Genomic DNA, 26999 nt, shown 5'->3' on the forward strand with positions numbered 1-26999 from the left:
ATCCTGGTTATTAACATATATATATATTTTACAATGAAAGAATATTCGGTCTGTGGTCAGAGACTTGCATTCTATTCATTACTCCATAATAACAGGAATAATTAATTGCGATAAGTCAATTAGCCGTTTTTGTGCCTGAGTTTCATTGTCTGGACAATGGAGACATCTGTGCTATGTCATTCTCAGAAACAGTTTGAGGATAAAGTAAAACACTAGAAAGCACTTTTATTTTTTCAAAACACGATATAAGTGCTATGTCGTGATACTGTTAATAATTTTACAGGTACCTCTTCGTGTTACCCAGTCAGATGTGTGCTTCAAGTAGGCATTCCTACAAGATTGCAGGTTGAATATTTAGTTGAATTTTATTTAAAAAATAATAAATCACAAAACTAAAATGTTTGAACAAGGTCACTTAACCCTCTCCCCAGGTGGTTAGTTATTATTACTATTATCATCATCATTATTACTTTTTAGCTATGTGTTTAAAAGAGGAGCTCTTTAATACATCAACCTAACTGAGAAAATGTGTCCCAGGCCCAGGTGGTTTTCAGAAGAAAAACTGATCTTCATAAGAGCTATGTCCTCTACTTTTAAAGTGCAGAACCTGTGTGGGGAGGGACAGAGCGGGAACTTCGGGTCTGTCACTGAGGAACCAATTCCCTCATCGAAGCCAGAGCAGCATGGATGCGGACGTGCAATCTGTTTTCAAAGTCGTAGCCAGAGAAATCCTCCTGAAAGACAAGAGAAAGAGAGTATTAGCTAAGCTGTCTGTAATACTGCAGTATTAATCACACCAAGCTTTGTACTGCCCCAAGTAAGATTCCTTACACTCCTAACAAAGGTTTCGCATTCACTTGATTTTTCTTATTTCCCAAACCTCAAGCTTTGTGTCCGTTTTTAAAATGTCAACTGAGCGTTATTAATGCTGTCTTTGGAAAATTTACCTCATGTTATTCCTGGGACAGCAGTCTTAAGCTGGGCTCAGTGGAAGTTGCTGTTAGAACTTCTTAACTCAAGAACACAGTTATGAAATCAACAGTTATTTTCCCACTCAAATGAGAAGAGTTTTTATAAAGCAGGATGAGCAATTTCATAGGAGCTTCATGTGTAATTTCACTTAAAAATCGACTGCTCACTGATTCAGTTATCAGCTTCCCCTCCAGAAATACCAACCAAGACAATCATTTCACAAAATTTCTTGAATTCAGACTCCAGAGTACACTACAGAGGATAAGAAGGGTCGCTGGAAAGAGAGAGATTGAGCATTTTTAGGCATTTTTACCTTTGCTTGAAGAAGGAGACTTCTGCCTCTTCCTACAGTCTATGAAGGTAAGAAAAACACATTATCTCTTAACATCTATATTTATATACACTCAAGCAGAAAATGTTATAATAGGAAGATATATTAATTCAAAAAATTCACAGTGACATAGAGGGGAGTCAAGTGCTCATTCAAGCATACTGACTCAATTTTTCTTTAATATAATGCTGTTTACATGTTTACATTAAGGCATTACTTGATAAATAATTTTTCATAATCTTCATTATTATTTTATAAAGGGCTGTCATACTTTAGAAGAGTATAATAGTTTAAGATCTTACTAAAAAACCCAAAATTGATGATAATTTAAGTTTATTTGAAGTCAGTAAGTTTTTTTGACGGCATTACTGATTGAGAATATCAACTTCATTTTTCAAGAGACAGACCAGTCTTCTTGTAGTTTATGTATATATTTTAAGGCTGCATTAAGAGTAAAAATTTCCTTAAAGAATATGGTGTTAGAAGTTTCTACCAAAATTCATAAAAATTGCATTTTCTATTTTGGTAAAATTAGAAATTCAAATGAAAAGAGTTACCAATTAACAGCCTATCTTTGGCAAGATAAGCTACATATTTAAGGATTAGGCTAGAATATTTCTGTTGATTTAGCTCAACTTTTAAAAAGTCCATATATTTGAAGGCTGACTTGAATTTACTGAAAATTCTAATTTTATACAGTCAATAGTATGTAACTGAGCTTCTAAAAGAAGGTACCAAGCAAATCCAGCATTATTAAAATTCACTTTTAAAAAAACTGCCCCACTGTGCTTAAAAATATGCATCTTAATGATGACCGTCAAACTTATAAGGTATTCTAAAAATTTTACACACCATCCTCATTTATTCTCACTACAATCATTGAATTGGCAAGGGAGGTATTTTTTATCCTGTTTTACAGATTAGGAAGAAGGTATGTGGTTAAATAACTTAACCATATCATACACTAAATAAAAATAAACGGCAGAGCTAGAATCACAATGCAATTCTGTTCTCTGAATAAACCACATTACATCATACCAGACCACTCTAGAAAAGGCAATGATTTTGCCCCAAATGAATTTTTGTCCCCAAAGTTACATTTATCATTCTAATTCCAGGGAAGAGATTACCTCCTTAAACACAGTGAGATAGGATTAATAGCTTCTTGGATTCATCCTATGTGAAATCAATGAAAACAAAAAAAAACCCACTATGTTCAATTAACTTACTTTAAATGAAGGATGTTTTGTGCCTGTTCACTTGCACAGTTTTGCTGATGAGCATAATTTAAGAGATAAGATCTTACCTCTGGTTTGTCTAACAGAAGACAGCCAAGTTCATAGCAAGCATATGGCTGAACATATAAGTTATTCTGACGACACAACTCATCTTTAACAGCTCGCTGAAAGAACTGAAAGTAATACGAATATTTTTGGAATTAATTCATTTCTCTACTTAGGCTCATTTTCCTACTTTTAAGCCTCATCACATCTTTAGGAGCATGTCTATTCTGTATCAGATTTTCTCCTTTTCTGCATCTTTGTTCCTTCCCATTTATTCTCATCCATATCTTATAAGTCCTTTACACACCTGTCTGGTGAACTTGCACCAGTATATGTTACCCATCAGTCAGCCCAATCTGTGCTATTTATTTTCCTAGTTGACACACCAGCCTCTTTTGACTTTATTGCAGAGAACATCTTTATCTGCATCTCCAAATCTGAACATTCCATTTTAATATTTAAGACAGAAAGTATACAAGCCAAGAACCATCTCTTGACAGGTGTCTTGACTGTATCTTACTGATACTTAAGCATATGACCTAAAATAAGCTATTTAGAGCTGTGTAATAGCTATTATACCCCACACTGAAAATTAATTTAAAATTATAATACAAGTGTATCAACACCCTAGCGTTTAAAAGCCGAAGTCTGTTACTACAGTACATGAACTCTCTCAGAGAATAATCAAAATAACACCTGGATGTATGTTAAAAAAAAAAAACAACCAAACAAAAAACTCAGAAAAATCCCTCCAACTACATTTGAAGACAATGAATGGTTCTTTTTCATGGAGTACGTTCGCAGAATATCTTAAGCTAACAACTTTCTAGACCTCACCTCAGTAATGCATCAATAATCTGCAGTTATAGAGGGAGGAAAAGTGGACACAGGCTGACATGCCTGATCATATTTGTATTTACCTAGCTAGGAGGCTTCACTCTGCTCCTTCAAAATTGTCTGCCTCCTCATTTCTTCCTCCTCCAATTGAGGCTGTCATCTTTGATAAACAGCTAGTGCCAGAAAAGAAGCCCATAGGTGAAGAAGTATTCTAAGGCTCTGAAGTCACATTAAAAACTAGTATGAACCGTCATCAACTTCTGGCATCTGAGAAGATGACCGTAATCAAATAAAGTGGATGAAACTCACTGCAGTGGGAGATTAGCTTTATGCAATGCTTTCTCCTTTTTCTTATTCCCAAGCGTATATGTAGGTTTTCACAGTTTAGTTTCCTTAGCCATGACACCACATGAACAGTTTACCTGGACAGCATCTTCTGAGTTCCCTAGACATTTGTGTATGGCACCAAGAAACAAATACTTTAATCCAACGACAGATGAATCATCCACTTCATGGCAAGCTTAAAGAGAAGCGAAAACAGCAGGAAGGAAATACGTTCACTTAATTCCTTAAATATCATCAAGAGTTAAGCATTTCATTGTTTAGAAACGTATTCAAGTTCAAACTGAGAACGTTTCCCTTCCTCATCCATTAGTGAGTATCTTTAGTCAAAGAAAGACAAGATATCAAACTTCATGGTGCCAAGAAGGCTCAAAATTGCATCATATTATTACTAGGTCAAAGAAGCCAATGTGAAAAGGCTGCATACTGTACAACTGCAACTACATGACGTTCCGGAAAAGGCAAAACTGTGGTGAGTTGCCAGAGGTCTGGAAGGTAGAGCACAGGGGATTTTCAGGCCAGTGAAACTATTCTGTATCATACTATCTGTAAGAGCGGATACATGTCATGATACATTTGTCAGATGCCATAGAATGTACGAAACAAAGCATACACTCTAATGTAAATTACGGACTTCCGGTGATAACGCCGTGCCAGTGTTGCTTTATCAGTTGTAACAAATGCACCACAACAGGGGGGATGTTAATGGTTGGAGAGGCTGTGTGGGTACACATGGCGGGGGGGAGGTTTGAGATGTGTAGGAACTCTCTGTCCTTTCTGTCCAATTTTGCTTGAATCTAAAACTGCTCTAAAAAATAAAGTCTATTGGTATCTTTCAATTGCATCATATTAATTCAAAAAACCATGCAATGAGCACCTTCACATGTTTGTAGGAGGTACTGCACCAGTCTCTGAGAGGGCATCAGACTTGATCCCTCCACTTCGAGAAGCTTGCCATCTACTGCGGAGGATGGGCACACATGTTGGGAGGATAACATGGAAGTTTTCCAAGGAAATGAAAAGAGTGGAAATTGGAAACAGAGTGGAGCTAATACAGGAGGAAAAATAGTAATTACTTCTATGAACCAATAAAGATACTGAGATTTGAAAAGATTTTATAGAAACATACACATACTATATGTACACACATACACACATGTATATCACACACAAGTGTATGTACATGTATATATGTACATATGTGTGATATATGTGTATGTATGTGTATATGTAGGTATATATATAGAGAGAGAGAGAGAGAGAGAGAGCACGCGCGAGCGAGAGCGCTCAAGGTTCCAGAAAAAGTTTTGGAAGTTATTGGAAGAGCTGGGTAGACTGACAAAGAGGTAAATGTGAAGAAGAGTCTAAACCTACAGAAGCAGGAGGTGCCTCAAAAACCTAGGCTGAAAATACCTCCACAGAAAAAGTATTCAAAAGATATTAAGGCAGTGGCAGTGTTAAGGAAAGGGGAATGTACTTCATTCATCCCCTCATTCATTCACTAATTCTACTCATTCATTCAATATTTATTGAGCAACTACTATATGACAGCAGTGACCAAAGAGAAAAAAATTCCTGCCCTTAGGAAACTAACATTTCGTGGAGGAGAGAGATAACACAAAAGACAGATAGGTAAAATAAGTGTATTAAGGAAGTGTACACACTAAGGTAAAAAATAAAGACAGGAAAGGGGATAGCGGTATGCATGTGTGTCAGAAAGGTACAGGTTAAGGCCCATTGAAAAAGCCACAGGTGGGTAAAGACCTGAAGAAAATGAGTATGAAGGAGCCATGTGGATATTTGTGGGAAGAGCTTTTGAAGGCAGAGAACAGCAAGTGCAAAGGCACTAAGGGCTGCACGTGCCTGGTGTGTTCAAGATCAGTAAGGAGTGCGGCTGGAGCCTGGTGAGCGGCGGGAAGTGTGGTGAGAGGCAATGGCAGTGGGGGCATGTGTACAGACCGTAGGCCACTCAATGGATCCAGACTTTTACTTTGAATAAGATGAGGCCACAGAAGGTCTCAGAAGTGAACCACCACCACATGACTTAGGTTTTAATAGGAGCACTCTGACTGCTGTGCTGAGAATACACGGTGACATCCTTAAAACGCAGAGGAAGAATGCAGTGGAGACGGGCAGGTGGGTGAGGAAGGGAATGAATGAAATTACAAGACAAGGATATAAGAATCTAGCTAGCTCTGCTGATGCAGGGAGTCACAGACAGGGACTGTGATAAGCTGAGTGCACAAAGCTGTGTGGGCCTGATGGGAAGAGTGTAATCAATGCAGATGACCTCTATCACCCACAATCAGGTGGTTTTTTTTCTCCTGGAACTTAACTATTTCTCTACAAAGATCTTCACCTGTTTTCTATATGACTGAGTCGATTTGGATCATTACTGCTTAACACTGGAGAATGAGATAATCTAATTAACAGCTCTCTTAACTGGATTTTTAGCAAAAATATTAGAGAATTATCTCATATTCACTCCAGAGCCCACCTCCCTCCCCAGGGCCACATCGTTGTTGTTTATTTTGACAGCGGGAAAGGAGCTCACAGAATATTTAGTCACATTAAGTGATGATCGTTCGTGTACCTGACAATTACCATTTTATATTTGCATGTCTGTTTTAATTATCTCTAAACACATGATCCTGCACTTGTGCATTAAAAAGAATACCTAAGGGGCTTCCCTGGTGGTGCAGTGGTTAAGAATCCACCTGCCAATGCAGGGGACACGGGCTCGAGCCCTGGTCCGGGAAGATCCCACATGCTGCGGAGCAACTAAGCCCGTGCGCCACAACTACTGAGCCTGTGCTCTAGAGCCTGCAAACCACAACTACTGAAGGCCGCACACCTAGAGCCCGTGAACCGCAACGAAGAGTAGCCCCCGCTGGCCGCAACTAGAGAAAGCCCGCGAGCAGCAATGAAGACCCAATGCAGCCAAAAACTAAAAAATGAATAAATAAAATAAATAAATAAATTCATTTTTTAAAAAAAAGAATACCTAAAATTCCTTACTGGTCTTTTGAGTTAGACATTGGTAGATATTCCAGACTTGCATCAACAACAAGGGATGGGTTTAAAATTATGAATCTTTTTAAACAGAGCAGAACTTGAACATCTGAGAAAATTCTGTTTCCTTTCAAGTAATTCCCTTAGGAGGGTTACACACTTACCCTAATACAGGGCCTTTGCACACAACTTCTTTTGGAGTTGCATTACTTTGCTCTGGAATATCAACACTGACCAATTTTTTGACCTTTGAGAAGGAACCTTTTTTTTTTTTTTTAAATAAGCAACAGGCATCTGCAGGGAATTCTGATGATAAAAGTATGTGATTCAAGGGAAAATGCTATATTTGATCAAAAACAAGTGTGACTACAAAGAAATATGACAAATTTTATACAGCCACTAGTTTTGAATAAGTCCAAAATATTAATACTAAATCACTTTTGGAAAAGAGCAGCATATAGGTGAATAAGAGTACATTTCCAAAGGTAACTGCTTTCTATAAAACCATCTCTTTGGATGAACAGTCAGTGGCATTGCATACCCACGGGTTCTGCATTCACGGATGCAACCAACTGTGGATCGAAAATATTCTGGGGAAAAAAGAAAATTCCAGAAAGCAACTAATTACATACTATTTACATTGTATTTGCAACTACATATATAGCATTTACATCGTATCAGGTATTACAAGTAATCTAGAGATGATTTAACGTAAACATGGAAAAGTGCATGTAGGTTATATGCAAATACTACACCATTTTATATGAGGGACTTGCACATTCGCAGGTTTTGGTATGTGTAGGGGGTCCTGGAACCAATCCCCCACAGATACACAGGGATAACTGAATGTGTGTGTGTGTTTTTTTTAATTAATTAATTAATTTATTTTTGGCCGTGTTGGGTCTTCGTTGCTGCACGTGGGCTTTCTCCAGTTAGGGCGAGAGGGGACTACTCTTCGTTGTGGTGCATGGGCTTCTCATTGCAGTGGCTTCTCTTGTTGCGGAGCATGGGCTCTAGGCACACGAGCTTCAGTAGTTGTGGCTCGCGGGCTCTAGAGCACAGGCTCAGTAGTTGTGGCGCATGGGCTTAGTTGCTCCACGGCATGTGGGATCTTCCCGGACCAGGGATCGAACCCGTGTCCCCTGCATTGGCAGGCGGATTCTTAACCACTGTGCCAACAGGGAAGCCCACAATATTTCTTTAATAACCAGTAAAGCTTTATTTTACTAAAAGACTTATTCTCTCCATGAACTTCTCCTACAACTATAATAAAAATGACTTTATGAAGGTTTTATTACCATAACTTATAGTCTTATGATTTTTTAAACATATGAATCAAAAAGGTAGGTTCCCAATTATACTCCTTGGTGTCTACTCAAGAGAAATCAGTATGTAATTCCACACAAAAGGTCAGTACACTTATGTTGCACACTTATGTTTGTAGCAGCTTTACGCACAGTCGCTAAACACCCAGAAAAAAACCAAGTGTCCCGTAGGAGAAGGAATAAACAAATCGTGGGACAGGTATAGCCATACGATGGAATTCCACTCAACAAGTGAGAGGAACAAACTACTGACACAGATACAAAGCGGGTGTCACAGACACTAGGCTGCACAAATGAAGCCACGCACTAAAAAGTACACACTGTCTGATTCCACTTGTACGAAGTTAAAACGTAATCTGTGGAGAGAAAAATCAGAACAGGGGTTGCCATGGGTGGGGCCTGACTGAGAAGGGGCATAAGGGAAATCTCAGGGGTGGAAGAAATGTTCTGTGTCTTGATCATGGGGTGGATGCCACAGTGTATATATTTGTCAAAACTCACTGAACTGCATGTACGCTTAATATCTGTGCATTTTAATGGATGTCCATATGAAAAAAGAGGTTTCATTGCGGGGGGCAGGTGGAAACGTATGCTTCCAGCCACCCGCATGGCTTTAGGATTAACAACCCTGACGATCAGTGTGCATCGCCACACACTGCAGACAAGGCAAGTACATCTGTCTCTTCCAGTGCCTCCTACTTCCATCACCTAAGTGACAGAACTTTTTCAACCATCGCACCATTTGTCCAAGAATGACAGATTTGTACTCTCTGAATCAGAGATTAGTGACACACTGAAGGAACAAGCTGCCGTGCACAGTTTTGTTTTGTTTTTTTACCTTGACTCATCCTCTGTAGGTTGGGGAGGGAGCAGTTGGGGAGGGCTTTCCACAAGTACAACACTTCAATGGACGCCAGCACACACAGCGCTTTGGTTGGGGTTTGTTTCCGAAATCTCTCTGCCTGCAAGCAGTTGGAATGATTAGGCAACATGAGAAAAAAAACAAATTCAGATAACAAAAATATTTCAGAGACATTAAAAAATACATGGTTCATATCTGATGTGAACGGTCCCCTCCCGCAAAGTTAAAAATGAAAATTTCTCTCTAAATTTTGCTCTCTGGTTTTTAATATATTGGTAAATATGCCTTTCTCTTATTCAATTCAATCTACTATCAAGATCCAGGATATATTTTGAAAACTTTAAACTGAAATGAATCTAGTTTCATTCTAAGTCAAAGAAATTTATAAAAGCTGGGTGACAAATAATAACTTGATGGGTTTATATGGAGGATATAATACTAGATGCCTTTTAGTTGCGGTCTTATTGACGTTTTAGTTTTCTAATTAGTCCCAGTCCTCTCAGGGCCATTCCACATTACAATCTAGTTTATACTCACACTAAATCATTCAATGTTCATTCAATAAAAACTTACAACTAAAAACATGGAAAATTCAGGATATAAGTTGTCAGGTAACCCATGGTAATTCAGCTAAACTGTATTCTTAAAAGTACAGAAGTAAATTAGGGGCTTTGGCCCTACAGTCCTGGGCCCTTCTGCTGGTATATTTGATGCACACTTCTGTTTTTTATTAGGGCAGAACGTGATGCTTTCACTATATGAGAACTAACAGTCTGTATCTCTTGCCCAGGTTCTGCTGATTTGCATTCTTCTGAGACTACCTAGCTCTTCAGACAGATGTTCTTCCTCTCTGGAGGCTCAGGAGCTCCACAGGATCTGTAATGTCTCTATCCATTCAAAGAAACAACTGCTTTAATGATCTGCAACCACAAACAGTACTATGCATTCAGAGCAGAAGAATGACATGGGAGTACATTCTCTCCACAGTCGTGAACTGCATTTTGCATGGCATTAGGTTGCCAGCTATGCATACGATTTCTTAAAACCTGTCCAAGGTGGCAATGGTTGCAAATACCCATCGTAAATGACACACCAGATCAACAGGTTCCAACATACCTTTTTCACTGAGAACTGTTCAATCTGATTGTTCTTCCTTTTGAAGAGTTTCTGAACTTCTTTAAAGACAATCTGTGCCCCGTCCACATCACCGGTGGCTCCCTGACAAACTGTGAGAAACCATCGTTGTAATCCTTAAGTATTAGGGGGAAAATGCCACTAACGGATACCTAGGTTGATGATACTTGGAAAACGTTACCAAAGGAAAAAACGGGAGCAAATATTTTTAAAGACTGTTACACATGGGACTACACCACCCTGCTGATCGTCGTTCCACCGATTCAACAACTATTTCCCGGGACTTCCCTGGTGGTGCAGTGGTTAAGAATCCGCCTGCCAATGCAGCAGACACGGGCCCGATCCCTGGTCCGGGAAGATCCCACAGGTCTTGGAGCAACTAACCCCTGTGCCACAACTACTGAGCCTGCTTGCCTAGGGCTCGTGCTCCCCAACAAGAAGCCTGGGCAACGCAACAAAGAGTTGCCCCCGCTCGCCGACTAGAGAAAGTCTGCACGCAGCAACGAAGACCCAACGCAGCCCAAAATAAACAAAACAAAAAAAACTATTTCCCTGGCGCTAGGTTCCCTGAGCTTTGGGGTGGTGGTGGGGTGGGGACAGGTGGGAAAACTACAGTCCTAAGTCATCTTTGGGGGAGATAGTCTAGTCTTGAACATTAACAAAACCCCCAGATATTATCACAGACTACAGTCCATTTAGAGCTCATGTACTCGGAAAGTGGAAGAAAAAGGAATCTAGGCAAGAACACTTAGGAGCCAGGAGGATTGTGAAAGCCTCATGGTAGTAGAAGGATACCTCTGCACCTGGCAAGAAAGTCATGAATTAGTCCTACACGTTTACTGGGCACCTACCACCTACAGCCGCCAGGAAGAATGTGAAGAAGACACACACACGTTTACACCCAGAAGAAACTTAAATTTCAGCTGGAGAGAGAAGACACACAGTCCAGAGCTACAATGTATATAGTGATGAGAGCCTTGGGAGTCCTGGCACCAAAGTACTTTTGGAAAAGCTCAACAAGGGAAGGGATGGTTTCTTTCTGGAGTGATCAGGGCAGCTTTGAGGAACAAAGAGTCAAGCTGAGCCTTGGAGGGGGGTAAGATTTTGATGGTCTGCATGCTATCTTCATCCCACCCAGAGCCCCTGGCAAAGACGTAGTCGTATTTCCTTTGGTTCACCTGCTCGCTACCTTCTCCAAACTTCACACCAGGCTGCAGTCCCATCCCTTCATTGGAACTTTATCAACTACTCTTTGCTGTCCTCTTTTCAACTCCCATGAAGATGAATTCACTTGTTAACTTTTTGTTGCTTTTGTCTTTGCCACATATCGTTTTTCAACCCCCAGTTGGAATGTCCATTGATTTGCTAGTTCTTTCTTCTTTATTCGAGTAGTCCTACAACTGGGTGGTCCCATACTCGCATTTTGGGGCTTGGTCAAGCCAGGCACAGGGCTATGGCATGTCAGAGGATGGGCAGCTAACGGAAGGGTCAAAGAAGCACAAGCAGCAAGGTTTTCAGAAAGCTGAGGTCATCAAGGTGATGGGAAAGGCAGAAGATTTCTACTGGGAATAAGTGGGATTAGGCTGAATATTCAAAAGGAGAGATCACCCCCAGTTATAAGAGCAGCACTGCTCCAGATGTGGTGGCCTGAACCCATCCAAAATGACCTCATCGGTTGGGTTATAACATTTCAAAACCAGGAAGAAGTTCAGTGATCGTTCTGTAAAACAACTCCAATATATTATAGATCAGAGGACGTAGAGGTCCAGGAAAGTAAAAGTCTTGCCTGAGGTCACACAGTAGATCAATTAAAAAGAATAATTTCCGCTGCCCCTAGCCTGAGGTCTCCTCAGATAACTGATAACATTATTATATAGTCACATAGTATTAAAAAAAGAATGAGCAACTGTGGGTACACAAGAGAGTCATAAACATCAACGGTAACAGGATCTGAATCGCCTTTGCAGTTCTACAACACTAATACCTCAGATCCTGAAGAATATACACCACCTCCTCTCAGTACAGTTACAGACAGTTGCTTTAAAAGACGCAGATGTTTGAAAGCATGACTGTCTCTGATTTACCCTAAGTCTGAGACCTACACAGAACTTAGGATGCTTGGCTCATCCATTAAGACTAAGCTTTTCGGTTAACTTCTTCTGGGTAACATACCCAACAGAATTGAAAGCAGGGTCTCAAAAAGAACCGTGTCCACAGCAGCAACACTCACAATGGCCAAAGGATGGAAACAACCCAAGCATCCACTGACAATGAACGGATAAATAAAACATGGTCTGTACATACAATGGAATATTATTCAGCCTTAAAAATGAATGAAATTCTGACACATACTACAATATGGATGAACCTTGAGGGCACTATGCTAAGTGAAATAAACCAGCTTCAATCAAGTCCACTTACCTAGAATAATCCAATTCACACAGACAGAAAGTAGAGCAGTGGTTGTTAGTGGCTGGGAGGGGGGAGTTATTGTGTAATGAGCATAGAGTTTCAGTTTGGGACAATGAAGTTGGACAGTGGTGATGGCCGTGAAGGAACTTAATGCCACGGAACCACACCCTTAAACATGGTTAAAATAGGGACTTCCCCGGCGGTCCAGTGGTTAGGATTCTGGGCTTTCTCTGCTGGGGGCCTGAGTTCGATCTCTGGTTGGGGAATTAAGATCCTGTAAGCTGCGTGGTGCGGCCAAAAAAAAATTTTTTTGCAATGGTTAAAATACATTTTATGTATATTTTACCATAATAAAAAAAAACCTCTCAGCCATAAGATGAATAAGGAAGGTCTGAAGATCTAACGTATAACATGGTGACTATATGTGATCATACGGTATCGTAAAATTGAAATTTGCCAAGAGAGTAGAACTTAAATGTTCTTACAAAAAAAGAGATAAATATTAAAAAAGAAAGCACAAGGAACTAAGCCCCGAATGGTAGTGTTTCTGGTGGCTGAATGCCCATTTTCTCCGACACTGCCTGTAACACGTACCTGTCCTTCAGGCCAACTCAAATGACAGCTCCTGCAAGGAGCCTTCTCTGAGAGCTTGACAGAGTGACCTTCCCTCCCCTCCCCACGTACTCTTTAGGTGGAGCTCCTCACACATCATCTGCACGAAGCCCCCATGGAGAGGTGGCGCCTAGAGTCTTTCACGCTTTATCATCTGCTGCAACTGGTATGATCCTGGGATTTCCAATATCTGGAGAATAAATGCTCCTCTATACACCCACACCGTACCATTATTTCTTCATGTTCTATGCTCAACAACGATTAAAAAGAAACAGTTGCCCACAGTGACTACGTGGCCCCATTACACCCTAACGACCGCTGGGGGGTGCTGCAGCCTCTCTGTTTTCGTTCATCCACGTGCTGCGCACACCAAGCCTGCTACTTTCATCTGAGATGCCTGTGAGTTCTGTAAACCAACCCTTAAAGTATCCTAAGCAGCATACTGAAAATAATCCTATTCAAACATCAGCTATAAGAGCCATACGAAAACGGATTAATACCTGCGGGGCTTGCAGGGAGGCCTGTGAGTATAAGGGCCTTCCGTCCTGACTGCTCACGGACTGTAGTTTCAGAACATCCAGGACAGACACATTAGTCACCATCTTCTAATTCTATCTTATTTTAAAGAGACCAGTTAAGGGGATGGAATGACAGGAGACGTTTTGTTAAATCCAAGTATTCAGAGAAATAAGAAGATATTGAAAATAATGTTTGGATTAGCCTTAAATTTTAAGTGAAAGAATCACTTATATGGGTGTGTAAGAAGAGCTCATTGTTAGAGGCCGAAAATGTACAACTACCTGGGTCTCTTCAATCTCCACCGGGACCCTTCTGCATCACAACAGCACTTCATGTATTGTAGCTCAGGGCACAGACAGCTATTTTGTCCGCCAGGTGGCAGCATGTCTCTATCTCTTCATTTAAGGGTTAAAAAGGCAATACACATACACACTGATATGCCTATCAGACATTACAGTTGTTTCTGCTATAATGACATGCAGTGTTGAATTACCTTGTGTTCTGCAAAATCACACTGTAATTATAATAGGGTTAATAAGTAAAACAAGGTTGGAACAGACTACTCAAAATCCGTACAACTCTGTAACCAGGGCACTAACAACCTAAACAAAGACGTTAACACGATTTAAAAGACATGTTAAATTCTTTAAATTCCTAATAAATCAAAAATAGATTTGAGAAAATAAAGGAGAGCGGTAAGGGTAAGTTGAGGCTGTTTAGGACAAAAACAAAAAGCTCACAATAAGCATTTCCGGGACCCAGCATGTGACCAGCCCAGCCCTGAGGGGACGTGGGGAGGGGCAGGGCGTGCAGCACGGAACCACCCCGCTGTTCAGATGGGCTGAGGAGAGCTGCTCCTCAGCTGCTATTCACTTGTAGCCCAAAACAACACACGCTGTGGGAAACTGTGAAGAACACAACTTCTGCATCCTCTGCCATCACTCTCCCACCGGCCAACGCACGTCAGCTAATCTGAGACAGAGAAGGGCGCGCTGCGGCCGTGCAGACCGTGGTCTACTCACCAGCGGTTAAATAGGCGTAATAGCACTGGGACCACCGGGACTCGTTTTTTAGCCTCTCAAAGGAGTCAAATGCATCCTTGAAATTCAGCTCTATCATGCTGCACCAACCTGTGAAAGAGATATTTCTAGTACGGGACCCTAAGTAATATGCTCTACAGCCCATCTGTACATTACAAATGTCTTATTCTGCTGACTTTCTCTGTGAGGGCTCCACGTCAACAGCCTGAAAACTTCCTAAGTATCTTTTCCCTCGTAAATATTTTCAATATGATGTTTTGAGTACACAAGGCATCTCTGATTTCACAACCAATGAAGCAGTAATAGAAGGGAGGAAAGTAAAAATTTCTAGGGAAACCGTCCAATTTGCCTCCCCCAGCTGGAGATCAACCCAAGCACAGTGGTTTCTTCTCTCCCAAGAGCAGGCACCAGCGCAAAGAAAGAAGCGATGCCAGTAGATTACATACACAGTGACCATCTCGAAAAGCCTCAGATGCTCACCTGTGCATTTATGATCACAGTCAATTAGCAACCTTTTCTGAGAATTGGAGAGGAAGTCAGTGAGAAATCAAGTACTTGCCACCCTTCCCTCTGCAGGGGCAGAGAAAGGACCCCCACCTCTCCCAGAGCAAAACACTGTTAGGGTGGCATCCTGGGTGGGGTGGGGGGGGGGCAGCAGCAATAAGGAAACAAGGAATTTTATCCCTCGTTGTTAGTAACGGTATCTCCCACCCACGGAGCCATCCCGTTGTGTGTCAAGCAGGCATCTGATGTAGTTCTTGTTAATCCTAGTGCAGTCTTGGAAAGGTGGCTGACGGCGTCCTCACCTGCCCAAGGAGAAAGCCTAAGGCATGAAGAGGCTTCGGGACTTGCTCAAGGTCACACGGCTAATAAGAGGGAAGAACTGAGGGTCGAAGGCCATTGCTCTCTCCTGCCCACGATTTGCCTCCATAAAAAAATTCTGTTATCCGCTGCACCATGAAGAAGTCGTGTCACCTTAGACCTACCATTTGAACTAGAGGGATGAAGGGGAGCCACACTTCCAGAAAATTCAGTGTCAAATTCTATGGGATATGATATGAAGTTGACATATTTTAGAGTAAACATTGGGGCTAATTCTTTCCATCCTAAAATGGACATCGGGATAAGATTTGAATTAAACGCCACAACAGAGGTGGGAGGCAGCACCACAGCTGAATAAGGAGGCCAAGTCCTGACTTTGCTATTCCCACTTCCCCCCACCCCAACCCTGAGTTAACCTTCTGAAGTCCTTAGTTCTGGGTTTCGATATTTCCAAGATTCCTTCCGTTCTGACATTCTACCCTGCCACAGACCCGGAAACAGTGCACACATGAAAAAAGGCCACCATAATCATTTCACAATATATTCAGGTATCAAATCTTCATGTTGTACACTTTAAATACAATGTTACGTGTCAAAGGTATCTCAATAAAACTACAAGAAAAAAGATAACAGTGTCCTAAACAAGAGAAATAAAAGGACATCGAAGCTAGTCCCTTCAAGTCCTATACTGTTTCATCGGTTGTGAAATCAGAGATGCCTGGTCTTACTCAAAACATCACACTGATAATGTGTTTCACATTCCATTCCACATTATGGCTACTAACCAGAGCTCCAGCAGAGTTTACAGAAAAATACATTTCCCACTGGATCATACCTCATCTCCACTCCCTAAGCTACAACAGGCGTTTAAAACATAATACTGATTATTGGGCAGTTCTCAATCTTTTAGTTTGCACTCTTCTTTAAAAAAAGATTCAGGAAGACAATTATGTCTACAGCAGGCAAGCAAGTGGCAAACAAATGCCTCCAAGTCTGTCTATAAATTCCCCTCCAGGAGAGGAGAAGCAGGAGGAAGCAGCTAACATATGTGGCCAGGCATCCTGTCTGATGCTCATCCGGTCAATTTCATCTTAATTACACAGCTGCTCCCAGGGCAGGCGCCTGAGCTCCAGGGGCTACCACGAGGGTGAGGTCTCCAAGTTAGCTGGCAGAAGAGCTGGAATTGGAATCTAGGTGCCCAATTTTCTCCTAAGCCGTAGTTTTCTTCTCAGGTAAACATTGGTGGGAGGGAAGAGAAAACAGTCCTGAATTCTAATATCCAGTCCAATAAAATATTCACAAATGGTTTTTACTCAATTAATTTAAGTTTACCTATCATCCTAGAATCTAAATGTTATAAGGAGCAAAATATTAGAAAGAAGAAATGAGAATTCATTAAGTACCACTACTTGCGCTATGGTAACAAAGTCCTATTATTATACAAGGCGGCAGGCATCTCACAAAGACACAAACTGAAGAGCATTAACAATGAAAACGTGCACAGGAATGCGTTACCACTGCAGGACAAGAAGCTGGACGTTCAGCTGGACATGAGCTATTGCATTAATACTATTTCAATGACAAGGGGCCGGACAGACATTCGATACTTACCAATTTCATACAGGCACACGTGTTGGATTTCTCTCTGGTCTACTGCAAGTTCCAGAGCAGTATGGAAGGAAGTCAAGGCACTGTTGATTTGACACTAAGGAAAAAACGACAACAGTTACTGGCTAAGATCTGTCATTAACATTACGAGCCTCCTAGTTCACAAGCACCTTTCCCTTGGTAGTCAAGCAGATTAAGCAGTAGAGAAGAGGGCGATGTAAAGGTTTCTGGGAAAACGCCCCCTTTCCCCTCACATGGTCGTGAGCTGAACAGAGCGCAGGCCACTCCTCCTTCTGCTCGGTCAGAAGGACCCACCAGTGAGGGCTCGGCTCACACCACCCTCTCCCACAGCGGTCTGTGCACACGTGCACTAGAACTTGGTGTGTGATCAATACAATGATTGGCTGATCTGGCTCCATGGTACAGGTAAGCTCGACAGGAGAGGGACTGCATCTCACCCTCCTGCAGACACCCACCGGGCCCAGAGACACTGGCAGTCAGCACTGCCTAGGGCCAGTCCATTAGCCCAGCCCCAGCCTCTCCCTGTTCCGGGAGCCCCTCACGCTCTACCACACAACTCGGTGATGTTCTCCGAATGCTTCTGGTCATCAGCCCTCTTCTCCCAACACTTCAGAAATTCTCTGAGGGTCCAGATTACACTTTCGACTTCTGCATTCATCTAGCACCGTCCAGAACCCCAGCAGACTCTCAAATGCCCGTCCCACCGTTTCCTGGTTAAATACATTTAGTGTTTCTTCCATGAAAGATCTCGTTCAAAGTCTGCTGATCTGATGCCACAAGCACCTGGCAAGAGCACCTAAAAGGCACCATCAGGATAAAAGGGAGGTAAACTAAACCGTAAATACAGCAACGACAGGCGTTAAGTATCACGCATCAGTAATAATATAAATCCTAAATGTCCCAAAGATGCGACACAGCCTGCCCTCGCTGACACATGCCCAGGAGCGCTCCTTTCTCCCTCCCGCAGGTGCCAGCGCCTCTCTTCCCGCCCTCCACTCAGCCCTCCTCTCTGTGCTTCCCTGTGTGCCTCCTTCTGCTGCTCCCAGGCGACTCCCTTTCCAAGGCCCCTGGCTGCCTCTTCTCCCCCAGGGCAGCCAGGTTGGGGGCATGAAGGGTCTTAGAAGAGGGGCTGCTGGTTTCCCTGAGACCAGACCCACCACGTTCCTCAGCTCCTTGAGTGATGCATGGTCACTGCGGGAGGCCCCAGGACTCCACACAGGGCACAGATGAGTCAGCAAGGAGATCGGCAGGACAGTCTGTGACTCAGGAACTCTGGAAGCCAAATGACTCAGTAACCACGGCCATGGCTGGACCAGTAACTGTTCGTGCCCCACAGTAACACTTCACTCTGCTATCAGCAAGGTTCAGACTGTAGCGTTCAATCCTGTATCACCACCCACAAGTGCTCGGAAGATACAGAAGGTAGCCACGGAAGATACGCATCACTGTACCACTAATTCCTGTTCTCAACTAGCTCAACACCTAGTTGAAGGGAACCTCACAGGAATGAAACAGGCCTCCAGCTCTTAAGTCAGACATTTACACTGATTGTGAGCACACAGCCAGATACCAAAGGTAAAAGATCAATCAATCTCTAATGAAAAGCAAGTATGTGTGTAGAGAGATCTGGACACTCATTACTCCCAGTTCTAACTTTCCCCTTTCTGGATCAATACTTCTTTCCCTGCATCACACATGCATTCAATTTAGCCTATTTGCACAGAAACCACAGGGTTAGGGATTCTGCTTTTGCATGCACCTCCCCAGTTTCCCAAGTTAATGGCATTCAACTATCACCCCCAGGATATTTCCAGATGGGCCATCACTACCAAGCTGACCCCAGCTGGGGTTCAGTGCACGGTAGTGCAACGCCACGCTGCCCTTCAGAGGAGAGAAAACTACTCGGTGAACATTTATCAGGCAACTACTGGGTGCCCAGGATGGAACTGGACTCTGAAGCCACCAAGATGAGTCAAAACTAAGCTCTGAATGCAAGAACAGAAAAAAAGAAGCCAAGTAATACTTGAATCAACGTTATTTCTCTTAACCCTTTCAAAAACTCTGAGATAGGTATGCATTAGTTCCATTTTCGGATGAAGAAACTGACGTTCAACAACTGTAAGTGCTCAGTCAAGCTCAGGGAGCTAGTAATTGACTAGTATTCAAATTCTGCTCCAACTGCATGCTTTCTTCAGGGAGAGGGATGCAAATGTGATTAAGCTAAGAATCTGGAGATATGGGAGAGTCCCTAGATTATCCAGGGGGCGTTAAATGCGATCAACAAGTATCCCTACAAGAGGGAAGCAGAGAGAGGGTTGACATAAGCAGAGGAGAAGGCAATGTGAGAGGGTGGAGGCAGAGACTGGAGTGATGTGGCCGCAAGCCCAGGAATGCAGGCAGCCACCAGAGGCAAGAGGCAAGGAATGGACTTTCCCTAGAGCCTCCGGAGGGAGCGCTGCCCTGCTGACCACCTTGATTTGGGCCCAGAGAAACTGATTTTGGACTTCTGGACTCCAGAATTGTGAGAGAATAAATCTCTGTCATTTTAAGCCATAAACTTTGTGATAATTTGTTACAACAGCCTTGGGAAACTAGAACAGTATACTTCCTTAAAGATGAAACTGTGAAGAAAGTTCCAGGCTCTTTGTGTCACAAGCACTTGAATAGAACTGGGAAGTACTGAGACCACTTACGGAGCTTAAAGGCATTACCCCAGGAGCAAGCATAACTACAAAACTAATTCTACTTCTAGGCTGATCACTCATTAAGGAAGTACAATGAACAGCCATTAAATTAGTGGAAATATAGTTCCCTTTTCACCAAAACAATTCAGAATAAAAATGATCTATGGGAGTCTTTCTGGTTACAAATTAAAACATCCACAACCCAGCAGAGAAAAGAGGGTTATCCTCAATTTGATACTCGATTCCCAGTTTAATTTTTAAAGAAATACACATACCCTGAAGAAAATATAGAAAATGGATTAGTATGAAACCAAGAATTACTCCTATACAGGCTTTTTGTCTCATGAATTGTGCGCTGATACACTGTGTCACAAAAACTACTTGAAGCCTCAGTCTCCTTGCTGGTAAAAGGAGAAAAAAATGTTGGCAAGCTTGTATCTGCTTCCAGAAGAAGCCATGAAGAATAAAAGCACAAATCTTTGCCAAATTAAATGGAGCATATTTACTGCAAAATTAAAATCAGCAGGACTTACAGCTACAGCACTGTCACTACAGGGATACTGTGTGTTTTTCCAGTTACTTGGAACTTCCTGATAGGTGTATTCTTAGGCATTTTATAACACTTGTGGCAACTGCAAAAGGGATTTGTTTCTCCATTTTATTCTCCAAGTGAATGTTGCTGGTATGTAGGAAACCTGTGGATTTTTTCAAGTTGATTTTGTACATGTCACATTATTATACTCAGGGATTTTTATAATTCTTAATCTCTTTTTCTCTCGGATTTTCCAGGGAGATATTCAAACCATTTGCAAGTAATGATAGTGCTGTCTCTTCATTTACAACAGACAATTGTAATTGGTAGGACCTCCAGTTAAAATACTGAATATTAAGCAAGCATAGCACGTATCCTTGGTTTATGCTAATACAATCGATGTGTATATGTTATTATACAGTATATAAAAGAATATGAAAAAGAGGATGTTTTAATGTTGCACCATGAAATACAGTTTGCTGCACGTTTTCAGTAGATGCCCATTTTTACCAAATAGAGAGATTTCCTTTCTAATTTGCTAGTCGTTTGTTTGGTTTTTAAAATCTGGGTTGGGTAGTGCATTTCATTAAATGCCATTTGGGTATCTATTCATAGGAGGGAATGGTTTTATCAATGACTTCCTCAATGCAGCGGATAACAGGGATACAGTTCCTGAGGCTGAACCACGAGTGCCTTTTTGGAATAAGCCTTACTAGGTTGGAATACAGCATTTAAGAAATACGTTGCTGGATTTGATTTGCTAATATTTATCTAGAATTTCTATGTTCAGAATGAAGTGGGGTTTGTTTAGGGCTCTCCCCTGCAAGTTCTGGTGTCAGAATAATGCCAGAACTTGGAGACTGGCAGAAACTATTTTCATATTCTCTGTGCTCTGGGACTACGTAAATAAATAGCTCACTCTAGAGCCATACCTTCCAACTGAATAATTCATTTGTTTCAATTACTGTAATATAAATGTTTTCTTTTAATGGGCACACAGTATAATGAAGAATGTTAAATACTGGTCAGTAGTACCAGATTTCAGTGCCAACTTCATAACCTACACAATTTTGGACCTTAGGAAGTAATTTTTGTTTATACTCTCAGGGATGCTGAAATAAATGAATTCATGTGAATAAAATGCTCTTAGGAAAGGTACATTGTCTTTAAAACATAGGTATTGTCTATAGGTACCTTGTCTCCTGTTAACAGCACTGGGAAATAAATCACAATATTGTTTTCTAACTTTTAGGACCAAGACTTGCCGTAAGTAGCAATTCAGCTTCTCACAAATTATTTCAGAACCCTGGGAGAAATTCCAGATTTGTTTTTAATTAGTAATGTTTATTTTTTAGAGCAGTATTAGGATTATAGCAAAACTGAGCAGCAAACTCAGAGACTATTTTATTATAAAATAGATTTTTTTAAGAATGAAAGAGTTGTCAGTTTCTCATAATTGTGTTTCTGCAAGTTTCTTATTATGTTTAAGAAAAAAAATGCTATTTCTTAGGAATATATAATTTTACGACTGTTAGTTTAATTGTCAAGTACCATAAAGTTTTAAACCAGCTTTGTTCCATTTAATGCATTTTGCCCTCGATTTTTAAATTATCATTGCTGTCAATTTTTAAATTTATGTATGCCTGATATATTTTGTCTACTCTTTTACTTTCTACTTTTGTATCACCATTTAAATTTTTTTAGTTAGCTTGTATATTTATTTAGTTGGATTTGTCTTTTTTATCCTGATCTGAGAGTTATTTTTTATATAGCAATATGGTAAACATAAATGGATTTAGGTAACTAATACTTTTTATATTAATTTAACTTGTTTTTGTTCCCTTGACAGTTACTTTTTTCTTATTATACTATGTTTTGTTTGCTTCATCCTCTTCAGTCCTTTTTTTTGGCCACACATGTTATAGGATTTTAGTTCCCCGACCAGGGATCAAACCCAGGCCCAGGGCAGTGAAAGTGCTGTGTCCTAACCACTGGACCACCAGGGAATTCCCTGCAGTCCTTTAGAAAGTGTAAGTTGTCTTTATAATTCTGCTTGTGGTCACATAGAGGTTAAAAAAAAAAAAAAAAAACTAGAGAAATTCCATATTTTACCTAGCAGGTATAATTAGGAGCTGTTTGAGTTAAGATTCTACCACAAATATACAAGTGTGTGCTCTTGCCTGGAGAGACAGAGGACAAAGGAAAATGAAACATGTAATACAAAGGGATGGACAGACCATGGGCAACATTTTCAACCCAATTAAAAAAGATTAAGTTATTCTGAAGCTATTTCCACATTAATATATCTTTAAGGTCTTTAGAAAGTAAAGATCTCAAAGTACAAATATGAAGACACAGTAAGTATGAATATTTTTCAGAGTTAGCACCGTAATCTTGGGGTTACTAATGTTACATTCTGTTTTACTCAAAGATTTTCACTAGCAATACCAAGCCAAGAGGATTCTCTCAATTCAGCTACCTAGCAAAAGGTTCCATTTCTAGGGCTGCAAAAAAAAAAAAAAGTGAACATGGAAACAAAGCCAAGTTCTTTCAGGGGCCTGGCCCAGACTCTAGTGCCAAAGGGACACCAAGTTCCAGACTTGCCTGAATCTAAAATGCCAAGACTCCGCTTCCCAAGCACACAGTTTCTTTCTGTACCACCTCCAAGTTGCATTTAACATTGAATGACATCACTAACTCACAAACAAAAAGGTCTCAGCTCAGAGCCAGTCTGCTGGTATTCAAATGAGGCTGGTATCGCCTAATTCTGTGGGTTAAACTCCAGAGCTGACAGCACCGGGCAATGGCAAACTGAAGGATGTTCGCCACTGCAAACATCGTTCCTGTGGACCCGGCCGCTGGGGAAGGCGCTGCCTGTGTGGATGGCGCTAACGTGCATTTGCTTTAGAGAATTTTCAGTTCTGTTAGACAAGGAAGCTTGTGAAACACAGGCACATTCCCTCAAGATGTGTTAAGTAACTGGTCAGCAAAGAGGTTGTCAGACGCAGGCAGAATTCCCGAGATGTGTTAATACAGTAAGTACTTAGCAAGTGGAGCGCGTGTGTGTGTGTGTGTGTGTGTGTGTGTGTGTGTTAGAAGAATGAAAGGGCAAAGAGATATACTCAAAAGACCAAATACACAAAACACACTACATAGTCAGAATACTAACTATACATGAGAACTGAATATCCATGAGGTCTTAAATCTGACCCCCCATTGTTGATGCCCATCCTGGCACCATGTGTCCTCTGCCCGAGAAACACCAACAAAACCCATGACGGTCCGTCCATTTAATTAGCTGTGGCCAAGTGTACTCATCCCTGTGGGTTTCTGATCAAGTGTGTCACTGGCCCAGGGCAACTCGCACCTATGGGCCCTTCTCTCCTTGTACCCCCTCTCCTGCCAGTGAGGAAGGCTGATGTGCAGAGTGAGGCAGGACACTGCACATCGTGTACCCAGGACCCAGGTGGCATGGCCCTTCCACCCCACTTGCACCCTGTCCTAAGAGTGTTAACCCATGTCTACCTTTTCCCCCTTGCTCCCGGCTGTGTTTTATATTGATTTAGTAAGCTATGTGATTCGAGCCCGTTTTAATTTGGCCTGTGAGTCTTTCTGTTCTGGGACCTCTGGGAGAACCTGCCGGGTAATATATTTGGAGGCTACCAGGGTACCAGTGACATCTATGTGAAAAGAAAGAGGAAAACCCCAAGTGCCTGGGAGGAGACACTCTCATTGGCACTGCTAACTGTTATGGGTTGAACTGTATCCCTCCCCAAAATTCGTATGTTGAAATCCAAACCCCCAGGATCTCAGAATGCAATTGTATTTGGAGATAAGGTCTTTAAAGAGGTAATTGTATTAAAATGAAGGCTTTAGGGCAGGCCCAAATCCAATATGACTGGCGTCCTTATACAAGAAAAGGAGATGAGGACAGACGTGTGTGCATACGGAGGAAAGACCATGCGAAGACAGAGGGAGAAGGTGGCCGCCCACGAGCCAAGGAGAGAGGCCCCGGAAGAAATCAACCCTGCCCACCTTGGGCTTGGACTTCCAACCTCAGGACTGTGAGAAAATCAATTTCTGTTCTTTGTTATGGTAGCCCTAGGAAGCGAACACACCAACTAACTATCAGAGGCATCCTCTCTTCAGGGAGCCATTTGCCCCCTCTCCACCCTCATGTATGTGTTGGGAATGGAAAGGGTCCTGCTTCTCGGAAAAATCTTCTGGTCTCAGAGAGTATGAGTACCCGAGCGAAGCCAGGTAAATCACAGTACCCACCCAGCTCAACACCCACCCTGGAGTTTTTCTTACCAGTGATGAAGGTGGGCAGGTTTAGTCTCTGTCTGTGCAGGCACTCACATATGTGGTGCATCAGTTATTTCCTAAGTTATATTGTATAGTAATGTGTATAAATAGTAGACTACCTGCCCCAAAGGTTTTACCAATTTACATATGTGCCAACAGTTTATAAAAGGCCCATTTCCCTAAACTATGTTTTTAATACTAGCCAATCACTTTTCAGTGTTGTTTTAATTTGCATCTCCTTGATTGTATCCTGAGGTTCATATGATATTGGCCGTTTGTACGTCTTATTTTATAGCTTGTCTGTTTCGGTGCCTTGACTTTTTCTTTTTGTATGTTTATATTTACCCTTTTAATATGTTCTTATTTTGCAAGAGCTCATTCTAAATTAAGGATGCCAACACGTAATCAGCTGTTTCCTAGCTTTATTTTTCTTTTTTTAACTTTACCATTTTTATATAAGTTATTTTGGGGTCAATTCTACAAACCTTTTGACCAATGTATGATCGATCCTATCAATCTTTCCCTTAATGTTTTGGTTTTAGAGTTATGACCGCACAGTCCTTGATGGGGGATGATGGAGCTTTTACTACTACTATAAACACTGACTCTATGAATTCTGCATAATTAAGGAAAACTTTTCAAAATGCCATAAATATATGGGCTGCTCCCATTCTGACAAAAACCCAGGAGCTAGAGAAATAGAACAATCATTACAGCACAACTAAGTGGAAAGAGCGAGAGACCAGAGTGTTCATTCACTACACACACACATACGCACACGCACACATCCTCTCTAGGAGCCAGGCACTGGTCAAGGCATTTGAGATAAACAGTGATCCAGAGAGACAAAGTCCCTGCCTTGTGGAGCCTCTGTTCTCCTTGTAATGTGGAGAGATAGACAAGGAGCAAATCGGGAAGACACCTAATGCCGTGTGTCCAATGAGGATGAGTCTCTGGGCAGACACGAGGTGGGTGGTAAGGGGACAGGGTGGGCATGGTGGGAGCTGGTGGTGGTCAGCTACCCACAACCACCAGCCATTCATCTGGCCCTTGTTACTGTCTTGTACAATTACCTTTTCATGCATTTACACTGCTAACTTCATAATTAGATTATAAGTTCATTTTGGGACACAAGCTTTTTCTAGTTCTCTTGGCATCCCCCCAGAAGGCCTTTTCCATAACAGGCTACAAATCTCTGATTACACACAAATAATGCAATAGCATAGTAATGTTTTCAGCACCTCCACACAAATGGACAGCAACCCCCTTGGAAAATGAGTTATGTAACCAAAAAGAATAATGCACCAGCTGCAGGATTTCCTTGGTCTCTCGACAGTTAGGCACATGATTCTGACAAAAATTTGTGATGGAAAGTGCTTTATACTGAATTTACAACCAAGACAAGATTCTGTCTAAATAGGAAAATCCCTGACCAAGCACCATGTGCTTAGTTAGCACTTAGCTGTATCCATGTTACATTACTTAAAGCTGACAGGGAAGGCACTGTCCTCTTTTTACAGACGAGGACACAGGTTCAGAAAGCTCTGCCAGCCAGGAATTGGAAGAGCCCATGTGAGCTGAGCTACACTGTGGTACCCTTTAAAACGGCAGAGAAGGAATTTACGAAAGATAGCAGTACACTTAAAAGAAATATGTTTATGTTAAAGGCACGATCAAAGAATTTTAAACAGGGAAAACGATAATGCAAAGAATTAACTCAGAAAAACAAAGACTACAGAAATAGAGAAAAACGAGTCTACAAAGAGTCATACTACTCAAAATAAGACAGCAATTCAAGATAAACAGATAAAACTGGAAAACAGATGGAGAGGATTCATGTCCATACAGACCTTTATGAGAGAAACAAATCGAGGCCATAAACAGGAAAGTGACTTTGAAAAGTTTTCCTAGAACTGAATGATGTTCTCTGTGAAGGAAGTCAAATGGGCAAGCTGGTATGTGGGTTTTTCCAAAGAGGAATTAAAGACAAATTGTAAACAGCAGAAATAATGCCAGGTAGTTACAGTTCTGAAGGTTCAAAATCCATGACAAATTTTTTAGAAAAGCTTTGAGAAAATTCTTTCCTTTTAAAAAGTGTACAATTCAGTGGCTTTTAGTATATTCACAGAACCATGCAATTTGTAAGCTGGAAGAAACCTTAAAAATCATGTCGCCTAGTTTTTCTCAAGTGTGCTCTACAGAATGCTTCTAAGTCTCACAGGCTACAGTATGAAAACGAATTTTCCTGGCCAACTAACTTGGGTAAACACAGCATACTTGCAGACTCTATCTCCCTCGTGATGCAAAACGAAAGTCTCCGAGAAGCCCCAGGATATCCTGATTTCA

General features: G+C 41.4%; 1 protein-coding gene across 2 annotated transcripts in view; it reads right to left on the reverse strand.

Annotated features, from left to right (window-relative positions):
- Positions 1-200: 200 nt before the first annotated feature.
- The window catches only part of TTC39C (tetratricopeptide repeat domain 39C), a 98633-nt gene continuing 71834 nt past the window's right edge, over positions 201-26999 (reverse strand). Inside the window, exons 7-14 of one of the 2 annotated variants that reach the window (XM_032603384.1) lie at positions 17115-17208; positions 14664-14771; positions 10081-10190; positions 8941-9064; positions 3846-3943; positions 2610-2714; positions 1286-1324; positions 201-734 (exon numbers count right to left, since the gene is read on the reverse strand). In XM_032603384.1, coding sequence (XP_032459275.1) covers positions 645-734; positions 1286-1324; positions 2610-2714; positions 3846-3943; positions 8941-9064; positions 10081-10190; positions 14664-14771; positions 17115-17208 — 768 coding nt within the window. In that variant the 3' untranslated portion in view covers positions 201-644. Of the gene's footprint in view, positions 735-1285; positions 1325-2609; positions 2715-3845; positions 3944-6674; positions 7368-8940; positions 9065-10080; positions 10191-14663; positions 14772-17114; positions 17209-26999 lie in introns of those variants that run through there. The other variant, XM_032603385.1, reaches the window with a different exon arrangement.

This window comes from Phocoena sinus, chromosome 14 (assembly GCF_008692025.1).
Source record: "Phocoena sinus isolate mPhoSin1 chromosome 14, mPhoSin1.pri, whole genome shotgun sequence".
In the NCBI taxonomy this organism is placed as follows: domain Eukaryota; kingdom Metazoa; phylum Chordata; class Mammalia; order Artiodactyla; family Phocoenidae; genus Phocoena; species Phocoena sinus.